Source organism: Sminthopsis crassicaudata, chromosome 2 (genome assembly GCF_048593235.1).
Source record: "Sminthopsis crassicaudata isolate SCR6 chromosome 2, ASM4859323v1, whole genome shotgun sequence".
Lineage (NCBI taxonomy): Eukaryota > Metazoa > Chordata > Mammalia > Dasyuromorphia > Dasyuridae > Sminthopsis > Sminthopsis crassicaudata.
Window position 1 is genome coordinate 591,022,123 of NC_133618.1, and position 21,026 is coordinate 591,043,148.

The 21,026-nt window shown below is 35.1% G+C and overlaps 1 protein-coding gene across 5 annotated transcripts in view; it reads right to left on the reverse strand.

The window, feature by feature from the left end:
• The window catches only part of ABLIM1 (actin binding LIM protein 1), a 389,888-nt gene that overhangs the window by 148,600 nt on the left and 220,262 nt on the right, over positions 1-21,026 (reverse strand). For all 5 annotated transcript variants that reach the window (XM_074295682.1, XM_074295684.1, XM_074295681.1 and 2 more), the window contains exon 3: positions 2,024-2,207. In XM_074295682.1, coding sequence (XP_074151783.1) covers positions 2,024-2,207 — 184 coding nt within the window. The remainder of the gene's footprint in view (positions 1-2,023; positions 2,208-21,026) is intronic.

The following is a 21,026-nucleotide window of genomic DNA, read 5'->3' on the forward strand; positions in this document are numbered from 1 at the left end:
AAAAAGAGAAAGACTGAGTTCTTCACTTGTTGCTACAGAATGAAAAAAAAAGGTCAGGAGAAGACCTCTGGCTCTTTGGATAGCTGCTAAATAAATAAGGATCTATAGGAGAACTTGGATTAGAATCATACAAGATGGAAAGGCAAGGAGAGGTGATAATTTAGGACCACTAAAGTATAAGAAAAGTAACCTAAAATCAACTCAGAAGATATGTTTAAGAATGAAAAGAATGCTGATTTTGGAGTCAGAGGACTTGAAGAATCCAAGTCCTATTACCCATGTGTGATCTGGGCAAGTCAATTAACCTCTTTCTATCCATTTCTTCATCTATCAAGAGAAAGCATTGAAAAAAAGGACTGAAAGCAGGGGCTTATTTAGATTTTGTCTTCATCTGCCCAGCAGTGAGAGGCAGCACAAGATACTGCCATGTTCAATTCTGGAAATGCCATACTGACAAAAATGGTAGATGGCCATGATAGAGAAAGGTCCATCCCAGGAGAAGAAACTGAAGGAATTAGGAATATTTAGCCTAGAGAAAGGAAGAGAACTTTGGGAATAACTGTTCTTCAGAAATTTAAAGGATTAGTACATAAAAGAGAGAATAAAATTATCCTTTCTTGCCCTGGGAGGTATGAAACTAGGTCCCAAGATGAGAAGAATTAAATCCACACCCCACTCTGAAAAACACTAGTCATGTGACCCTGGGGAAGTCACTTTAGTACTCTAGTCAACTTTTTAAAAGCAATAAACTGCTAAAGGTTCCAGCCAGAGGGAATTTCCTCACATCTATGTACTCCATCTGTTTCTCTCTGCCTCTCTGTTTTGTCTCTGTCTCTCCATCTGTCTGTCTGTCTTTCTTTGTTCCTATGTCTGTCTCTTTGTCTCTCTATGTCTTTGCGTTTCTGTATCTCTGTGTCTTTATGTCTGCATGTATGCATGTATGTAGGGGTGTGTGTGTGTGTGTGTGTGTGTGTGTGTGTGTGTGTGTGCGCGCGCCTTTGTGTTTCTGTCTCTGTCTCTACAAAACTGAAGATCCAAACCCTCTCTATCCTATCCTAAACATCTAGAACAGTGCCTGACACAGACTAGACAGTTACTAAATGATTGCTGATTGCTTGACTGAGAGGGTTGGACTAAATGACCTTTAAGGTCCCTTTAAGCTTAAAATTGATGATCCTGTGATAAAAACATCAAATGACTTGTCCAAGATTACACAATTCATAATAATTGAGATTTAAATCCAGGCCTCTTTGTTCTCAAGCCAGTATTGAACTTTGCTTTTGTAATAACTTCACCTAAAATTGTCTCCCTGGGTACAATGAAATCCCTAAAAACACTCCAAATAAAGCACAATTTAATTCAATTTTCAAAAATATATAGCATAGAATGCTTTTGAGAGCTATGTGGCAAAACAGAACAAACCAGAACATGTCCCAACTTCACAAAGCCAGTAATTACGGAATTAGGGCTCAGTAAGAAAGCAACTTGCACCTGTTAGCTGCATTCTTATTAGGATATAGGTTAAAAACCATAGGATCATAACCTTCATGGTATGTGTAAAATAATTCAATATAATAATGCAAAACAATCTCTGCCCATCCCTGCAAAAGCACCTTTATATTCAAAATGACTAAATCCTCTTTTTAAAAAAATTAGACAGAATGGAAGACAAAAGAAGAGGAGAGAGAAGGAGAGAGAGAGAAAGGGGGAGATGAAGAGGTAAAGGAGAAGGAGAAAGGGAGAGGAGATGAGGGAGGGGGAGAAATAAAGACTGGGAAAAAGATGGAGTGGTAGAGAGAGAGGAAGATGGATAGAAAGGGGAAAGTAAGGGCAAGGAGGAGGAGGGAAAGGGATAAAAGGAGAAGATGAGGGATAGATGGGATATGAGAAAGAGGGAAGTGAGGGAGAGGGCAGAGGAAGAATGTTATTAACAAGAAAAATCTGTCCAATGCCATTTCTACTGCATTGCACAGCTTTCCCTTGCTGCCAATTTGCTGTAGGTAACTGACCAATTACTACTTACTTGCAGATGGTACAGGCAAAGCAGTTAGGGTGATAGGTCTTCCCAAGAGCTGTCACCACCTCTCCCTCCACGAACTCCCCACAGCCATTACAGCGTGTTCCATACATTCGCTGGTAATCCAAGGTGCAGAGATATTCTCCGTTCTTTATGAAGAAGCCTCCTTGAGCCAGGTCACAGCCACATACTGGAGAAATACAAACATGTTCACAGTTGGTTAGAGAAACTCATTCATTGGAAGAAAAACAAGTCTTCAAATCAGGCTGATTGAGTTCATATTTCCTTTTTTCTTTTTCTTTTTTTTTTTTTTTGGGAGGGGGAAGTAAAGGGAGAGAAATGTAAGATTATTGCAAAGGACTATTTATCACTTATGCTCTTCTGTCTCTCTTTCTTGCCCTTCCTTGGGGAATATGGAAAGTCTCATCCAAGTGAAATTTACTGGATAAGCCTCAGATTCCTCTGCACTGTTCCAACTACAAATGTAATAGAACAGTCTGATGAGAAGAGAGCACAGGATAAGAGCAAATCAAATTAGGACAAAAACGTCTCAGGAAGAAATGTTTCAGGAAACATGTCTACTGCTTGCCCATATAACTGCCTGATTGTGGCCAATATTACTGAGACAATTAATCAGTTTCCCTAGACACCAAAATAAGATCTTTCATGGCAACCTATCACCTCAAATTTCCTCACAAGCTTGAAATACTTTCCCATAATAATGAAAAAATGACAAGAGTATATCGCCATTTGGGCTGAAAGGAGAGATACAAACAATGTTAGTTCAGTAGAAAAGAACTCAAGATCTCACAGTTGGAAGAACTGAGTTCTAGGTCTATCTCTGGGTATTAATTAGCAATATGCCTTTGAACACAGAGTTCTAGGGTTCAATTTCCACATCTCTGAAAGGACAGAGTTGTTTTAAATGTTCCCTAGGATTTGTTCCAAGTCCAACATTCTATGATTAGATTAGAAGACAAAGGGGAGGGGAAATATTTAATAATAATAATTTCACAATCATATAATGCTTCAAGGATTACATACTGATTTCGCCATAACAACCCTGGAAGGTAAGAATGATGATTCCCATTTTACAAATAAGGAAACTGAGGCTCTGAGAGTTTTAAGGGTCTCGTTTAAAAAACACAGATAATAAAAATCCTTCCCTTCAACCACCATCTCTGCTTCTTCCCCATTAGAAAATTGGATTCTGCTCCTAGAGCCACCCAGATTTTGAAAGAGCAATCTTAGCCTTGTCTTTCCTGTATGTCAGCCCCAGGACTCCAATGTACTTCCCAGTTATCTCCATTCCATGCTGTCTCCACCCAGTGCATCATATTCACCTCCTTCGCACTGGAAAATTGGACTGTGCTACTGGAATCACTTTGGGCTTTGATAGATCAGTCTTCATCCTCTCTTTCTTGGATCCAGGCCTCTAAAGCATTTCCCAAATCATCTTCATGCCATGATCCCATGGCATCATCTCTACCTACTTTTCAGTTTTTAAAATTTAATTTAATTTTTTATTTTCCCCCTACTTTTCTACTGAAAAGATACCATTCTTCAAGCCCATCTGGATTCCAAAAGAACAGCTTTGGCTTAGCTTGCCTAGATCCAGGGCTCCATAACATTTAAAGACTATCTCCCCTACTCTATTTCCACTATTATTCCTTTAGCTCCCCTAACAGATTGTCTTTATGTGTTGCCTTCCCCTCTTAGAATGTAATCTCCTTGAGGGCAGGGGCTATGTCCTGCTTGTTTATATATGTATCCCCACCTCTCAGAACAGAATCTAGTACGTAGTAAGCACTTATTAAATAATTCATCTACTTAACTATCTAAAAGTTTGAGTCAGGATTTCATCCTTGCCTTCTGATTCCCATTCCAATATCCTTTCCCAGATACTAAGCCATTTCTTTCACTTTAAGACTGCTATTTATCACTCAATATACACAACAAATCATTACAGGATTTATGTTTCTCTTTTATGGCTAAGAAATTCTGTGTTTTAAGGGGCAAAGCTAACGAGCTGATCAGGGGAGCCAAATGCATACATATGGCCAAGGTGTTCATGCAAGAATAGATGACAACTTTGTCTATGAATAAGAAGGCAAATCAACTACCAGAAAGGAGGTAAATATCCTGTATCAACAGCGAACTAGTATTGACATTCTTCAATTTACACTACTATCAAATTCCTGTGATCATACCTCTTACTCCAGAATCTTCCTTTATAAAACATCTGCCACTTCTCTGCTGAGGGAAGGAAGTCTACTAATATTCTTTGGGAAGATAAGAATACATAGGATTAACAGAGGTTTTGCCCTTTTCACTTTCAGTCAAAAATATTCTGCAAATCCGGGGCATTGGGCTGAATATCTAATGTTGCTTTTTTATAGCACTGGCCAGAGGTTGTGGGTGGTATCAGCTACAGGTGGCAGAGGTTTTTTGGTTTGTTTTTTTCAATCACCAGATTGCTTTCCCCTAGGACTTCTTTGGAATTGTGCCACATTCTTGACTAATGAATCTAGATAACAAGCATTGACTATAGGACTTTTTTAATGAACATGATGTCTACATTCTCAGTTGGAAGCTTCTCTTAATTGGAAGCTAATTTTTATACTAAATCCAACTGGTGACTTGAAGAATAAGCTTATTGCCAATCTTTCTCTGAAAACACCGCAAAATTGGAAGCAGCTTTTCTGAAACTTCAGCTAAAATAGCCCAAGGACAGGCCAGAAAATGACATCTATGAAAAGAAAACTTCAATTACCCTTACCTAAGAAATTAGTTATTTCAAAAAACAGATAATTGCAACCTCATTTACTTTCTTCCCACCATGACAAAACTCCCTCACTTTACCATTCCTCTCCAGGAATCCTATTATTTATTCTTAAATATGCTGGAACTCAGTGTGACCTTCTACTTTTAAATCATATTCAACATCTCAGATATTCAATTAGTTGTCAGATTCAATCATTTCAACCTCCATAATATCTCTCCTATACTTATTCTTTCAACTCACTCTACTATCACCTTTGTTATGGTTCTTACCACCTCTTAATTAGACTCGGACATCAGCCTCCTGATCTCTGAAATTCAAGTCCTTCCCTGCTCTAGTCCATACTTTCCTCAGCTGCCTGCATTTCTAAAAAGCAACTTTGACCATATCACCCTTACCCAATCAAAAATTTTCAGTGATTTCATATCACTGGATCAAATATAAAGTTATTCATTTGGAATTTAAAAGTTATTCATAATTTGGTACCTTCCAAGCTTTCCAGTCTTATTGTAATCCAACCATACATTGTTCAGCTTACTTTTGCTGTTCTTTATACATGCTTCTCCCATCCATATCTTTCCAATGGCTATTCCCAAGGCCTGGAATACTATCCTTCCTTATCTCTGTTTCTTAAGATTCCAAGTTTCCTTCAAGATTCAATTCAAATCTTCTTCAGGAGGCCTTTACCATTTTCCAAGGCTACTACAGTTTTCACCTCTAAGGTTATCTTCCATCCACCTCATATGTATTTTATTTTCTCTTCCATGACATTTTAAAGTTACATTAAAATGTAACATTGGGGCATCTAGGTAGAGCAGTGGATAGAGCACTGGTCCTGGAGTCAGGAGGCTCTGAGTTCAAATTCAGCCTTGGACACTTGACACTAGTTGTTTTATCCTGAGCAAGTGATTGCCTTTCCTCTCTCCATACAACCTCTTTAAGGAAAGAGATTATTTTCATCCTTCTTTGTATCCCTTATGCTCATGTAACTGGTTTTCCATAGAAAGCAATGTACCAAGCTTTGAGGCTCATAATATACACTATAGATTATATGTTCTGATGATTACATATTTATATGGAAGAAAAGTTCTCCTCCTTCCTCACCTGTTCAAGAACTTATTACCTCTCACCTAGACTATTATAATAGTCCCTATGTTTTTTCTAATTCAGATCTTCTTCTTCCTAATACATCCTCTCCACAGCTTCCAAAGGATTCTTTCCAAGACACAGTTCTGTCCTTGTCAGTCCCTTGCTCAAAAACTTTCTGTAACTCCCTATTGACTTCGTGGTCGACACAAATTTCTCTGACAGGTTTTTCAAACCTCGCATATCTGGTTCCAGCCTTTCTATCCAGTCTTGTTTCATATTACTTTCCCTTGTGTACTCTTCATTTCATTTAAAGTAACCCATCAATTTTCCAAAATCAACCTTTACATATCCCACATTAATATATTTGCCAAAATCATCTTCATCTTTGCAGTGAAGTCCTTCCTCACCTCCATCTCTTAAAACTATTACCATCATTCAACACTCAGACCAATGCTATTTCCTCTTTGAAGCCTGTATAGATAACTCCAGTTACTTATTTGTATTTACTACACTATATGCTAGTGGGAATATGGTGACTGGAGGCAAATTGTTATAGTGGAAACAACTCTGGCTTTTGGAATGAGAGGGCCTAGATTTAAATTCCAGTTCTGCCACTTAGTGCCTATATGACCAGAGTGTAAGGGTGAGAGTTGGTTTAATAAATTGCTCAAACTAATTCTGTTGATCAGGGGAGGGTTATCTCTATTGAGTCAATCACTCAAAGGCATGAAAATAGGTGGCAAAGGTCCTTGATCAATGTGGAAGGAATGAAAGTCATCAGACCATATTAAATGTTGTTATATAGCTAGTTTCTTGGGATTGCTTGACAAGATACCTTCATGCTTTGTGGGATACAGATAAAATAGCAAGAGAAACAATCCCAAATGCTTAGAACCTACAGAGGATAAGTAGACAACCACATTGCGGTCACATGATTTACTAGTCTGAGTGTAAGATGAATGAATAAATTTTAGCTACATAAGTTTCAACGTTTTTGGCTCCCATTTCCTTATGTGAAAAATCAAGGAGATGAACTAGATGATCTAAGAGATACCTTTTACTTAGGGATATTCTAGAGCAGGCTCCAATCAAAGATATATTTATTAAGTTTTCAATGTGAGGATTTATGTCCTGGAAATTTGGAAACAAATCAAGCATTGATTTATTGGTTTGCTGATTATCTAGATCTAAGAAAATTATGGAGAAAATGTTAATAGAATACAATAAATGTAAAAGTGTGTGTTGTGAGCAATTTTCTTTTTAGAAAGCTACTTAACATTACTATTTTAATCTGTAATAATATAATGCTCCATATTGTACTACCTCTCCTAACTCTAGTAGATCTTTGAGAGTAATAATCTTGTTTTTGTATTTCAGTATTACTTTTTATTTTCAATGCTTTTCTTACTGTTGGTGCTTTAAAATTCTTTTGAAATAGGATAAAACCTCCTCTCTTCATAATGATAACAATACTATGAACATAGATTATTTAACTAAATAGCATTCTGTCTAAAAAATTGGCAAGATTTCAAACTTATTTATTGATGATATAGACAGTTGTGATTAAATTTGCTTTGCTTTTAAAACCAATGTCAGGAAACATTTCTCCTGGTGATTCTCTCTTTGCCCCCTTCTTGCCTAAAAAACTCGACTACTTTAAAAATTCTACAGCACATTCTCTTTACAGTAAAAGAAGTACTGAAGCCTTTATCCACAGATCTGGTACTATCATAATTGGGAACTGCTTTCAAAAGAAGCTACTAATAAGGATACATGATTAAAATAATCTAAATTAAAATGCTAAATAATTTAGGAATCCTTGATATTTATTGTTTCCCACTTTCTGCTTCTTCCAAACACTACTATAATGTCTTTCTTACAAATAAGTTTTTAAATATAAAAGTAATTCTTCCGGGGCAGCTAGGTGGTGCAGTGGATAGAGCATCAGCCCTGAATTCAGGAGGACCCGAGTTCAAATTTGCTCTCAGACACTTAACACTTCCTAGCTATGTGACCCTGGGCAAGTCACTTAACCCCAGCCTGGGGGGGGGAGAAGTAATTCTTCCATTTACACTATCTTAAAGGTCACTTGATAAGATAATCTAATAACAGTAGCATCAACGTTATTATTATGACTCTTAATTGCTAAATTAATTCTGGCCCTCTGATATTTTATTTGGCATATTCCTTAGTAACAAAGATATGGTATTTTGGAAAATTTAACTTATTTTTAAAGTTATTTATATGCAATGAAATTTTTATATTTTGATTAGATTTTATCATTTTGGGCTTGTGGAACTAAATAAAACACCTAAAATGATTACACTTTTACAATAAATGTTCTTTTATTTAGTTTTTTTGAGTTTTTAAAAATGATGACCAATTCTTTGATAAACATTTATCTGCCTGAGAACTTTTCCCCCAGTTATCTTACATAATTCGTTTTTCTTCTGTATTCCTTATAGTATTGTAGCTGATCCAGTTATTCTATAGTAATTTTTAATAGAACCAGAATAGAACTTAATAGAATCCGAATAGTTTTCTTCTTTTAACTTCTTGTTGCTTGGTTTCTCCACTAATTATTAATTATTTCCTTCTCTCTGGTGTCTTTTATTTGTTGTTGGCTGTGTGTGTGTGTGTGTGTGTGTGTGTGTGTGTGTGTGTGTGTGTGTGTATGTGTGTGTGTAACCTGGCTCTTTTCCATATTTTCATTATGCCATCCTAGAATCTCTGTTTAAATATTAAACACACAATAAAATAAGCATGCCCTAACCCTACATTAGTCTATAGGCAAAATATGGAGTTTGGCCATTTGGTAGAAAGCAAACAACAATGAGGACTTGGTCAAGCTCCACTGTCCAAAGATGAGAATCTAACAGTCCTGAAACATAGTATATAAGTAATAAATGCCTGTCGATTTTTAAATGAGCATATTGAAACTAAAAAGACATGGAATTTCTAAAGAGAAAGGCAGAAAGAATTGTAGACATGCCCCTGGGATGGACTGTCTTCAACTGAAGACTCCTCCTTAGAAAGTCTCTAATAGCAATGAGAAAAACATGGGTGCAGTTGATCTCTTTTGGCCAACAACTCCTGCTTTGGTGGAGCAAGATATTACTCTCTCAACAACTCTGAGTGCCACACCTGGAATACTCAGGAGAAACACACACACAAATACACACACACACACACACACACACACACACACACACACACACACACACACACAAACTGGGGCACTACTTGCTTATTTCAATAATTAAAAGAAAAGAAAACAAATCCTGGAAGCCAGTAACTACTGGGGACATTGTATTTGATGCAATAACAGCAAAAACCTATCAGATAATCTGATGAATACCTTATTGCAGAAGGCAGCCTAGGTCTCTAAGTCTGACTAATTAGTAGCAGGCATACCTCCAAAAAAACAAACTCAGCAGTGAAAGATGGGTGTGGGGAGTGGGAGGTGGGGCACCTAGGAGATAAGCCTCAGTATAACTGAGAATAAGACTAATGAAGGGTTAAAGTAGGAAGTCACGTTGAAGGTATAATGGCAGTTCAGCAGTCACTTAACTTTTGATCACTTCTTGCCAATAATGACTGATCAAAAGAAGGCCCATATAAGACATCAGAATGTTTTATGAAACTAGTGATCTTTAGACTAGGATTCTTAGTCATGGAGGAGTCAAAACCAGTATCTACTACCTTGGAATAGGTTAATTATCCATTAACCAGCTAGTCTAGTATATAATATGGTCTTGGATAGCCATGTCCTCAAGTGTGAGCCAGTTTCTGGAGTTTGCCTTTCTGTAAGGGTTGGACCCATTTGTTTTTTTTCCTGTTTGGGGACAGTAGGAATAATTCCACGGCACAATCTAGTCTTCTCATATCTCAACAGGTATCAGCTTGTGATATCTGGACCCAAGTTCTGCTGATAGCATCTCTGTCACTCATAAAGCATTTATTAAGCACTTATTTAGGTATAAAGAATTGTGCTACTCACGGAGGATACAAAAGGCAAAAATAGTCCCTGTGCTCAAATAGCTCTCATTCTAATGGGAGAGACTACAAGTAAATAGGCATATATATGAAGGGAGATGTTATAGAGAAAGAACTGATAAATAGAGGTATGTACAGAATGGTTTTATATATATATATATATATACACATATGTATGTATGTACACATATACACACACACATAAACATATATATAGCATACACACACGTACACACGTGTACACACACACACATACACACACAAACACAAATTTGTGCCAAATAGTAGCCATTTCTAGGGCAGGATAGGGAAGGGAAGAAAAAAGGGGAGAAAAAGAAAGTTATATAATAACTTTATCATATATTTAAAAGGAAAACACAAAGCTGGGAAAATGTTTTTATAGACAGTGTTTCTGATAAAGGTCTCATTTCTAAAATATATAAAAAACTGTGTCAAATTTATAAGAATGCAAGTCATTCCCCAACTGATAGTCAAAGGATATGAACAGACAATTTTCAAATGAAGAAATTAAAGCTACATATAGTCATATGAAAAATGCTCTAAATCACTATTGATTAGAGAAATACAAATAAAAACAATTCTGAGGTACACTTTATATCTGTCAGATTTGCTAAAATGACAGGAAAAGATAATGATAAATGTTGGAGGGGATGTGGGAAAACTGGGACACTAATGCATTGTTGGTGGAGTTGTGAATTGATCTTATAATTCTGGAGAGCTTTGACCAAAGGTCTATCAAATTGTGTATACCCTTTGATTTAACAGTGTCTCCATTGAGTCCACTGATCATAAAAAAGGGAAAAGGACCCATATGTGCAAAATTTTTTGTAGCAACTCTTTTTGTGATAGCAAATTGTGGTATAATGAGTAGATGCCTATCAATTGGAATATGGCTGAACAAATTATGGTATCTGAAAGTAATGAAATATTATTGTTTATAAAAAACGATGAACAGGCTGATTTTAGAAAGCCCTGGGAAGAGTTACATAAACTAATGCTGAGCAAAACAAGCAAAACAAGGAATACATTGTACAAAGAAACAATAAGATGGTATGATGATCAACTAGGATTGACTTGGTTCTTCTCAGTGATTCAGTGATTCAAAGTAATCCCAATAAACTTTGGATGGAAAATAACATCCCATTCAGAGAGAGAAAACTATGGAGACAATATATCAAACCAAAAGAAAAAATTACTAGCACAATCCATCCAGAGACAGGAAAACTGTTGGTGAGGGGTCTCAAAGACATTTTGTAAAATTTGGCTATATGGTCCATTTAACCAAGATGGAAGAAAGGAATCAAATAAGGAAGGGAAGAGAATAAGTATTTACATATCTACTATGTTTCAGGCACTATGTTAAATACTTTGTAATATTATCTCATTTGATTCTTACAGTAACCATGTACATTAAAGCTGCTAAAAATGATTGATTATATATATATATATATATATATATATATATATATAAAAGGGGGCAGCAAGATGGTACAGTGCAAAGCACTGGCCCTGGAGTCAAGTGTAGCTGAGTTCAAATAGGGTCTCAGACACTTACAAACTGTGTGAATCTGGGCAAGTTATTTAACCCTGTTTGCTTCCAATAAATAAAAGAATAGATTCATAAATAAATGATTGATGAATCCACTGAATACAGTTTGAACACCAAAATAATCTGAACATTTTTCCGTGCCTTGTCTGATTGGTGTATTCAAAGATGGTTGGGATCTTATCTTATGAGATCAATACACTGGTAAAAGGCTCTAGCTCAAACAGCAATACCACTATTAGAACATACTCAATACTTTGAGGGTATACTTCTAGAGATCAAATAAAGAAGAAAAGAATCCACATGTAAAAAATCTATTTTTATGATGACAAAGTATCAGAAACCAAGCAGGTTGTCCATCAGTTGGGGAATGGCTGAACAGATCAAGACATACAAATATAATGGAATTTAATTATATAGTAAGAAACAATGAAAAAGATGGCTTCAATGAAATCTGGAAAGACTAGTATGAATTGATGCAAAGTTAAATAAAAATCAAAACAACTTATACAATGCAAAAACATTATAAAGAGAATTTTAATATACTTTTATGTACAACTTTCATATACTTTAAGAACTCTGATCAATATAATGACTAACCAAAATTCTAGAGAAGCAAAGATAAAGCATGTTACTTACCTTCTGACATACACAGAGATAGACAGACTCAGGTTGCAGAATGAAACACATTTTGGGGGGGATGAGAGGACAAAACCAATATGGGAATTAGTTTTACTTGGCTTTATTTGTTTTATATTTTATTTTATTTACTTCTATACGTTACCTAGGTTTTCTTTTCTCCCAACGGGGTAAGATGGGAGAGAGAGATAAGAGATATTTTGCTAATTGGAAAAAAAGAAACTCCTTTTGCCTACCTTGTAAAAAACTTCACAGACCTTATTTTGTGTTGGACTACTATGAATTGGTCTAAAGCAGTGGTCCTCAAACTTTTTAAATAGGGGGCCAGTTCACTGTTCCTCAGACTGTTGGAGGGCCGGACTATAGTAAAAACAAAAACTCACACTCTGTCTCCGCCCCTCAGCCCATTTGCCATAACCAGGCAGGCTGCATAAATGTCCTCAGCTGGCCGCATCTGGCCTTTGGGCCGTAGTTTGAGAACCCCTGGTCTAAAGTCTGGACAGAAATGATTTCCTTGATTTTTGCTTAAGTGGGCTATTTCATTTCCCAGTACTAGACTATGTCAGTACCTTGAATTTAGCTGAATATGTACCAAATACATAGTTATGATTAGAATAGATTACACTACCAGAAACTGGAAACTAAGTGGATGCCCATCAATTGGAGAATAGCTGAATAAATTGTGGTATATGAATATTATGGAATATTATTGTTCTATAAGAAATGACCAACAGGATGATTTCAGAAAGGTCTGGAGAGACTTACATGAACTGATACTGAGGGAAATGAGCAGGACCAGGAGATCATTATATACTTCAACAACAATACTATATGATGATCAATTCTGATGGATGTGGCCATTTTCAACAATGAGATGAACCAACTCATTTCTAATAGAGTGGTAATGAATTGAACTAGCAACACCCAGTGAAAGAACTCTGGGAGATGACTATGAACCACTACAAAGAATTCCCAATCCCTCTATTTTTGTCCGCCTGCATTTTGGATTTCCTTTACAGGTTAATTGTACACTATTTCAAAGTCCCATTCTTTTTGTATAGCAAAACAACCGTCTGGACATGTATACATATATTGTATTTAATTTATACTTTAACATATTTAACATGTATTGGTCAACAGGTTGATTTCAGAAAGGCCTGAAGAGACGTACATGAACTGATACTGAGGGAAATGAGCAGGACCAGGAGATCGTTATATACTTCAACAACAATACTATATGATGATAAATTCTGATGGATGTGGCCATTTTCAACAATGAGATGAACCAACTCATTTCTAATAGAGTGGTAATGAATTGAACTAGCAACACCCAGTGAAAAAACTCTGGGAGATGACTATGAACCACTACAAAGAATTCCCAATCCCTCTATTTTTGTCCGCCTGCATTTTGGATTTCCTTTACAGGTTAATTGTACACTATTTCAAAGTCCCATTCTTTTTGTACAGCAAAACAACCGTCTGGTCATGTATACATATATTGTATTTAATTTATACTTTAACATATTTAACATGTATTGGTCAACCTGCCATCTGGGGCGGGGGGGAAGAAGGGGAAAAATTGGCAATTGTCAATGTTGTAAAATTACCCCTGCATATATCTGGTAAATAAAAACTATTTTAAAAAATAGATTAGACTAGGACCCATGCAAGGTGATTAAGTAGAAGAAAGTGTTTCCTTACATTCTTTTTGTATGAGTATTCTGTTTGTTTATTTATATAGTATTTATATGAAACCAATAACTATAGTTACATCAGAGATTATGGTGACTATTTCTGTTTCTTGAAATACAAAAACAGACTAAGATACATTGCTGGGAAAACTGATGATGTTTAACCCAAAGAGAATACTAAGTGAAGATTTTATTTGAAAACTAAATCAAATAAATAGACTCATAGAAAGACAATATAGACTTGTTCTGTGTAATTCCAAAAGACAGAGTGTGGGACAAGTAAAAATTATAAGAAGGGAAATTTGGACAATGAGGGAACTTTCTAAACTGTTTAAAAATGGAATGGACAGGTTTTTTAAAAGATATTCAGCTGCCTATTATAGGACATATTTTTTAAAAGGGTAGATGACTACCAGCAATATGGTAGAAAGAATTACAAAATTAGATGTAAATTAAACTAGATGAAGTCTTCTACTCTGAGAATATATTAATATGTAAATGGATACTTTTTTTTTATTAGCAAACACTTTCTTTACCATGTATAATGTATATCAAAACTTTAGGACATCCTAAGTTCAGACTAATATGATTAAGTCCAAATTAGTGAGGTCAAAATCAGTGATCTGTGTTGAAAAGTGATCAAGTATGCAGATTCCATTTATACTTTGTATAATTTCAAACCTTCTAACTTTGTTTCCATCTATATTTATATATTTCTTTCATATTACTTTCTCCTGTATTCCAATAGGATTTTGGTTGCTCCCCAAACTCAACATCCCCTCTCCCTGCTCTGTGCTGTGACATTAGATAGCTGTTCCCTATGTTAGGAAGGTACTTTGTCTTCCTCCTTGCCTCTTAGAAGTGTTATCTTCCTTCAAATCTCATGATAATTGTCCAAGGGAGTTCCTTATCTCCTAATTCTTAATGTTTTAATGTCCCTTCCCCCTTAAATAAGCCTGTATCCATACTGTTTTATAGCAGCAGAATACAAGTTGCTTCTTTGAGCGTTCTCCTTACCTATCCTTCTGAAATGAAATTGTATTTAATTTGTATGTATTTAATATCTATGTATGTATCTATCTGTCAGTCATCTGTCTGTCTGTATGTATGTCTATCTATATCTATCAATCTGAAACTTCCCTTCTGCAGAAAGAACGTAAGTAAAAACTTTGAAGGGAGGGTCTGGATAGAATGCCAGGTCTGGAGTCAGGAAGACCTGATTTCAAGTTTGACCTCAATCACTTATTGACTGTGTCACTCAATCACTGTGTAATCCTGCACAAGTCACTTAATGCTTTTTACCTCAATTTCCTCATCTGTAAAATAAGCTGGAGAAGAGAACGGTGAACTACTTCACTATCTTGGTCAAGAAAACCCCAAATGGGGTCATGAAGACTTGGACATTACTAGAATAATTGAACAACAACATGTTTGATATCTTGAGCATCAAGCACACAGTAGGCACTGTTTTAGGCTAGAGGACTTCTAGAGTCTGTTCTGTTTTCTATGTCTAATCCTATGATAATGAATCCTGCTGTTGCATGCATTTCTGATGATCATAAGCCCTAAACAGATTATTTCTTCTCAGTGACAAAATAACAGGGTGGTCCTTTTAAAGCAGGCCTCACTTAAAATCCCTTACTGCCCTATATTTAAAAGTCTCTTACTCTACTTTCATTAGTCTAGCTAACATTCAACCATAGCATGTTGATAGTCCCAATCACTGCTTAAAACTGATAAAGCACTCACTCAGAGTGCACATATACACTGATAAAGAGGTCTGTTGGGGTAAAATATAAGGCTCCTATCAAAATTTTAAATTTCTCAAAAGGGGAAAACAAAATATTAATAAAGACTGACAGTTTTGTAAAAATACTGTGGAACAGGAGGGGGAAAAGATATGGAGGCGTTAGGAAAGCGTAAAAACAGAAGAGTATTTTAGTGACATGAGCAGTGTTGCGGTAGCAACTGCCTCTTCAATTTCATTTTTCTTCTAAAAACAGCATTAACATTTGATGTGCAAACAAATTATATTTTAGTGACATTAAATCTGTAAGCCAAATATTTCATATTTTAAAAAATCAGCATAATGAGAAGATTAGAATTATAGAATGCTAGAATTGGAAGACACTTTGGAAATCCTCTAGTCTTAACCCCCTTCATTTATAAGTGAGGGAAATGTGACCCAGGAATATTGAATGGTTTGTCCACAGTCATATAAGTAGTAAATGTTAGAATTTTTCAGAGGTGGTATTTAAATACAAGTCCTCTGACTCAGGAACTAATGAGTAGTCTTGGCATTGCATTACGCTATACCACACTGTCCCAAATTATACCAGTGCCTAGAATGTTCTAGATGTTGGGAGTACAAAAACAAGTACCAAACCATCCCTGCCTTAAATTCCCCTGCTTATTTAAGATCTTAAGTAGTTCTTAAATAAGACTTGCTCAGTTGCCTTGTGTATTAGTAACATAGAGCATAGAACATAATGGTGTCTACTTCCAGCCCAACTCTTTTCAAAAGTAATGCTAGTAAATACTAAATTTATTTCCTTCTTTTCAACTCACAGACTTAACAAATATCTTTATTTTCATATTTATGAATTTATAAAGATGGATTCTACAGAACTAAAAGGTGCTCCCCTTTATCTTTGCTTCTCAGGATCCCTAAACTTCCTTTTTTCTTCACCAAACTTCTTTCATAGCATATCCCTAAATAAGGCCTTTCCTGTTTCATCTTACTACCTACCTGTCAACCCTTCTTTTTCCCCTGTAATTATCACTCTATAACTCTAGAAATTATTCTATACAGATTTCCTCTTTGTGTTTTATCCCTCCACACAAGAGAATTTAGGTTCTCTGAATGAACTATTGAACTATTCCTTGTTTTTACATCTCTAGGGCCTTAGAGATGGTATTAATAAGTATTTACTGAATTAACAAATTTAATTCATTTTTATTAATAATAGAAAGAGATAGCTCAAAGATAATGTGATAAAAACATTTTCAATAATAAAACTGAATTAATATCTTTAAAAAACCTGGGCAATCTTTTTTTATTTTATTCTTAAGGTCCCTTTCAGGCCTGAAATGTAATAAGGAAGAGCAGCAAGCCATTGGAACAGTGTTCATGAAATAAGACTAGAAAGATAGGTTCAGATCAGATTTTAGATGGGTCTAGATGAACACCTTTGAATTTTGTATATAGTGGGGAACTATTGAAGGCTGTTAAGCAAGGTTGTGATGGATTCAGAGCAATATATTAAGATTAATTTGACAGATATGTGAAGGATATCTTAAAACTTGGGAAAACTAGAGGTAAGAAGATCAATACAGTTTTCTTTAAAAAGTCCTGACAAAGTACAAATCCTAGTCCAACTACAAAAAGATGATCCTCTTTACTAGAGCAGAGGCATACTATGATTTTAACATCTCAAAAATATCATTATCTTCTGGGAAATTCAATGTGACATAATTCTTCCATTTATTAGGTGGCTATGCTTGGCACTCTGGCAGAAATACAATTTAGATGAGACTCAATTACTTTTCTAAAGTTTATGATCCAAAATAGTAATGATACAAAATATTCATTGTCCACTTTTAGAGCCATGTCTTCTATCTTTTTTATTTCGCACAACATTCAACACACTGCCCACAAATATAGTGGACTTTCAATAACATTTACAAACTGACCTTAATTAATGAATACTCCATTGATGGCATGTTAAATGGAAATGTACTAGAATAACTATTTTGCAACAATGGGCAGCATAAAATAATGTTTAAAAATAAAATATCAATGATAATAGGAATGACAATAGTAATAGCAATAGCATTTTTTGCTATTACTATTTTTATAACATCCACTAAAAGCATCACTCACTCTGATGATATTCAGAATTGAGAGAAAATCTAAGGGAATCTTTTTTCAGAGATAATAACAGCCAACATTTATATAGATTTTTAAAGCACTTTGTGTCATCTTACATGATCCTCAACCTGGGAGGTAAGTACTATTATTATCCCCATTTTATAGATTAGGAAACTGAGGTTAAAGAGGTTAAGTAACTTGCCTGGAGTCACATTTGTAACTAGTGAGTATGTTCTCTCTTCCTCCTCTTTAGGAGTTTTAACAAACACCTGTATCTGATGTTGAAGCTTATCAATAAATTGCATTATTTATGGGATTAATAATGTGGTAGAATGTAATAATTTTTGCCTACTCTGGTGAGTTAAAAATGATTTCAAGCTTTGCAGTCTAACTTGCCTTGACATTGTGAAGTGCATCTCTCTGAAGCATACTCTCTTTGATGCATCAGTTTTTTTCAGTTAGTTAGATAGATAGATGCTATCTGTTAAAATCACTATTAACATTTATAGTGAGGTTTGAAAGAAAAATCATCTTCTTTCTTCAGAGATTCCAGCAAAGAAATTTTTCCCTTCCCAAAATTCTCTAAGTCTCTAAGTCTAAAACAAGTGAAAAAAGGCAAAACTTTATTATAAGCTATATGATGAAAGCCAGAATATTAGAGCACAGATAAGTGCCCCCCTTCATTTCCCACCCCACCCCTGCTCCAGACTGCTCAAACAGAAGATGAGAGGTATAATAGTTAAATCAGGTACAATAAAATTACACACTCCTGACCTATGGTATTCTTAGGGCTGAAAAGGGATTGTGAAGCCATCTGATTCATTCCCCTGACTTCAAGCAAAATCATACCTGCATAATCTGTTACATTTTAAAGACCTATTATTTCACTCTCTACTCATCTTTATTGCTATCCCTGTACTTTTGTTCTCCATGTCTATCCCTTTGGATGGATACCATAACTGTGCATAGTTTGCTACTAAGAAATGAGCATTGGAGTAGAAATCCATTTAATACCAAACAAGAGCTAATAGGTATTCCTGAAGGAAAAGAAAAGTGATTTCCTCAGACTCTCTGTTCAATTATATTAATGAAAAAAGAAAGAGGATATTCATTATAGGCCCAAAGCTTGGATACAGGAAATGAATCATAATCTACATCCCAGCTTCTTAAGCTGTGGTTCATGACCCCATATGGGGTTTCATAACTGAATGTCAGGGTCATAATATTATAATTTTTTATCAGTAAATATTTGATTTGCATATCTATTTTATATACCTATATACCCAGGATCATATAAAAATTTCTCAGGCATAAAGGGGTCTTAAATGGAAAAAAGTTTAAGAAGCCCTGCACTTTATGACTTCTTCCAAGATTGTTGCAAATTGACTATTATTAATTGCTGAATCAAAAGATTAGTAAGTAGCAGATCCTTTGAAACTATTACTTTCTTTTTTGGTTTGTTTTTGGGGGGGAGAGGGGAGAGGAGTTCTTATTTTACATGAATAGTTTTGTTTTTTTATTTTTTGGATTTTTTATTACTTTCTTTTTTAAAGAAAGAAGACAAACATTCTCTTTTTCAGACCAGAAAACCAGTTAATAATAAACATTCAGAGGCCTTTATATCAAATTATATCAGGCCTTAAATCTCTATCATTTTTTAAAATTATCTCATTTCATCTCACCATCTCATAAAAATAAGGAACATGATCACTTTTCTTTAGTGTAACAATTATTGCTACATTTAGAAACAAACTATCGAGATGTGAACCTAAGAAAGTATCAGAAAAATGCTACTGTGTTTCTAGATATAATTTCTTTGGACTCATCAAACTCATACTCTCCCACCCAAGGTAAATAGTAAATTACTTGAGTTTTCCAAATTATCATAAGATGATAAAAATTACAATAATAATTGTTGTTCTCTCCTATAAAGTACTTAAGAAAAATATTTTCTGCACAATATTTCATTTAATACAACAGTTCTCTGAGATAGGTATCATAATGGCTATTAATCCAGTTTTAAAGATGAGGAAATAAAGTATAGGTAATATAAAGAGGATAAGTGACATCTGCTTTGCCTCTTTTTTCTCTATTTCTCTCATTACTTAGTGAACATTCTTTCTAAAACTATGATGAAATGTTATCTTTCCATTAAGTGATCTTTACTGAACTCGTTCCTCTTCTTTTTCTTTATTGCAGCCATTCAAATAATAAACAACTTTTTACTTTGATGCCTTCTTCTTTAAGTTCAGCTAGAGCCTCTCTCTTCCATTTTGCAATTTCCATTCTGAGTTCTGTCTCCCAATTCTTTCTTTAGATATTGGGCCCTTGCCATCTCTGCTCTCTTCCACTGTAAATCTTTTTTCAGTTACCTTTCCAGCACCCTCAAAAAGGAAACCTGAACTTCTATTAAATGCAATTAACATTTTCAAAAAATACGGTTTAATAAAAACAGTGCATGAATTGGCTCATCTTATTTCAATGAAATATAAAGGGATATTACTGTAGGCTTCCTCAATTATACCTGCTTTTTCAAAGAAAACCAATTGCCTCATTTATATGCTAATCAATGTAATCATTTAGATACTGGACTAACAATATTCTAAACTAAAATGAAATTCATAAAGTACAAAGACCTGGAAGGGATCATAGACATTATCTAGTCCAATGTTTTTATTTTTCAGGATGAAACCAAAGTTCCAAAAAGAGAAATGACTTGTTCATATTCACATGGTTAGGCAGGGACAGAAGAACCCAAGTCTTCTGAATCTTTGCCATCTATTTTAATGTTGTTAAGTCATTTTAATCATACCAGACTATTTGTGACCTCATTTGGGGTATTTTGGTGGCAACAATACTGGAGTGATAGGCCATTTCCTTCTATAGTTCATTTTATAGATGTGGAAACTGAGGCAAATTAAGTTAAATGATTTGCCCCAGGTCACATAGCTAGTTAGTGCCTGAAGCCAGATTTGAACTCACAAAGGTAAGTCTTCCTTACTCCAGACATGGCAGGCTATATACTGAACTATTTAGCTGTCCCTCATCCATCTTCTTGATCTGTGCCTTTTAGATAGCCACATCCTATGCCTCCAGTTCTGCTCTTTCATATAACTCCAACTTGTACATTTCAGCTCCCCTAAGAGGCTGTTAATGTTCATCCTTCATTGTCAAAGAGGATCAATGACATTAGCAGGGTAATAGCTGATTTGCAATCTCTTTTTGGAAAAAGAAAATAGATCTGTCCTCATCAATCTATATTCTGCCTTCTCCAATAGCCATGTTCAATAGAAACTTAAAACAAGATGGCCAAATCCTTCTTTAGTATGTATTGAAGGTCATCTATGAGAAAGTAAACCAACATGGGCACCAGT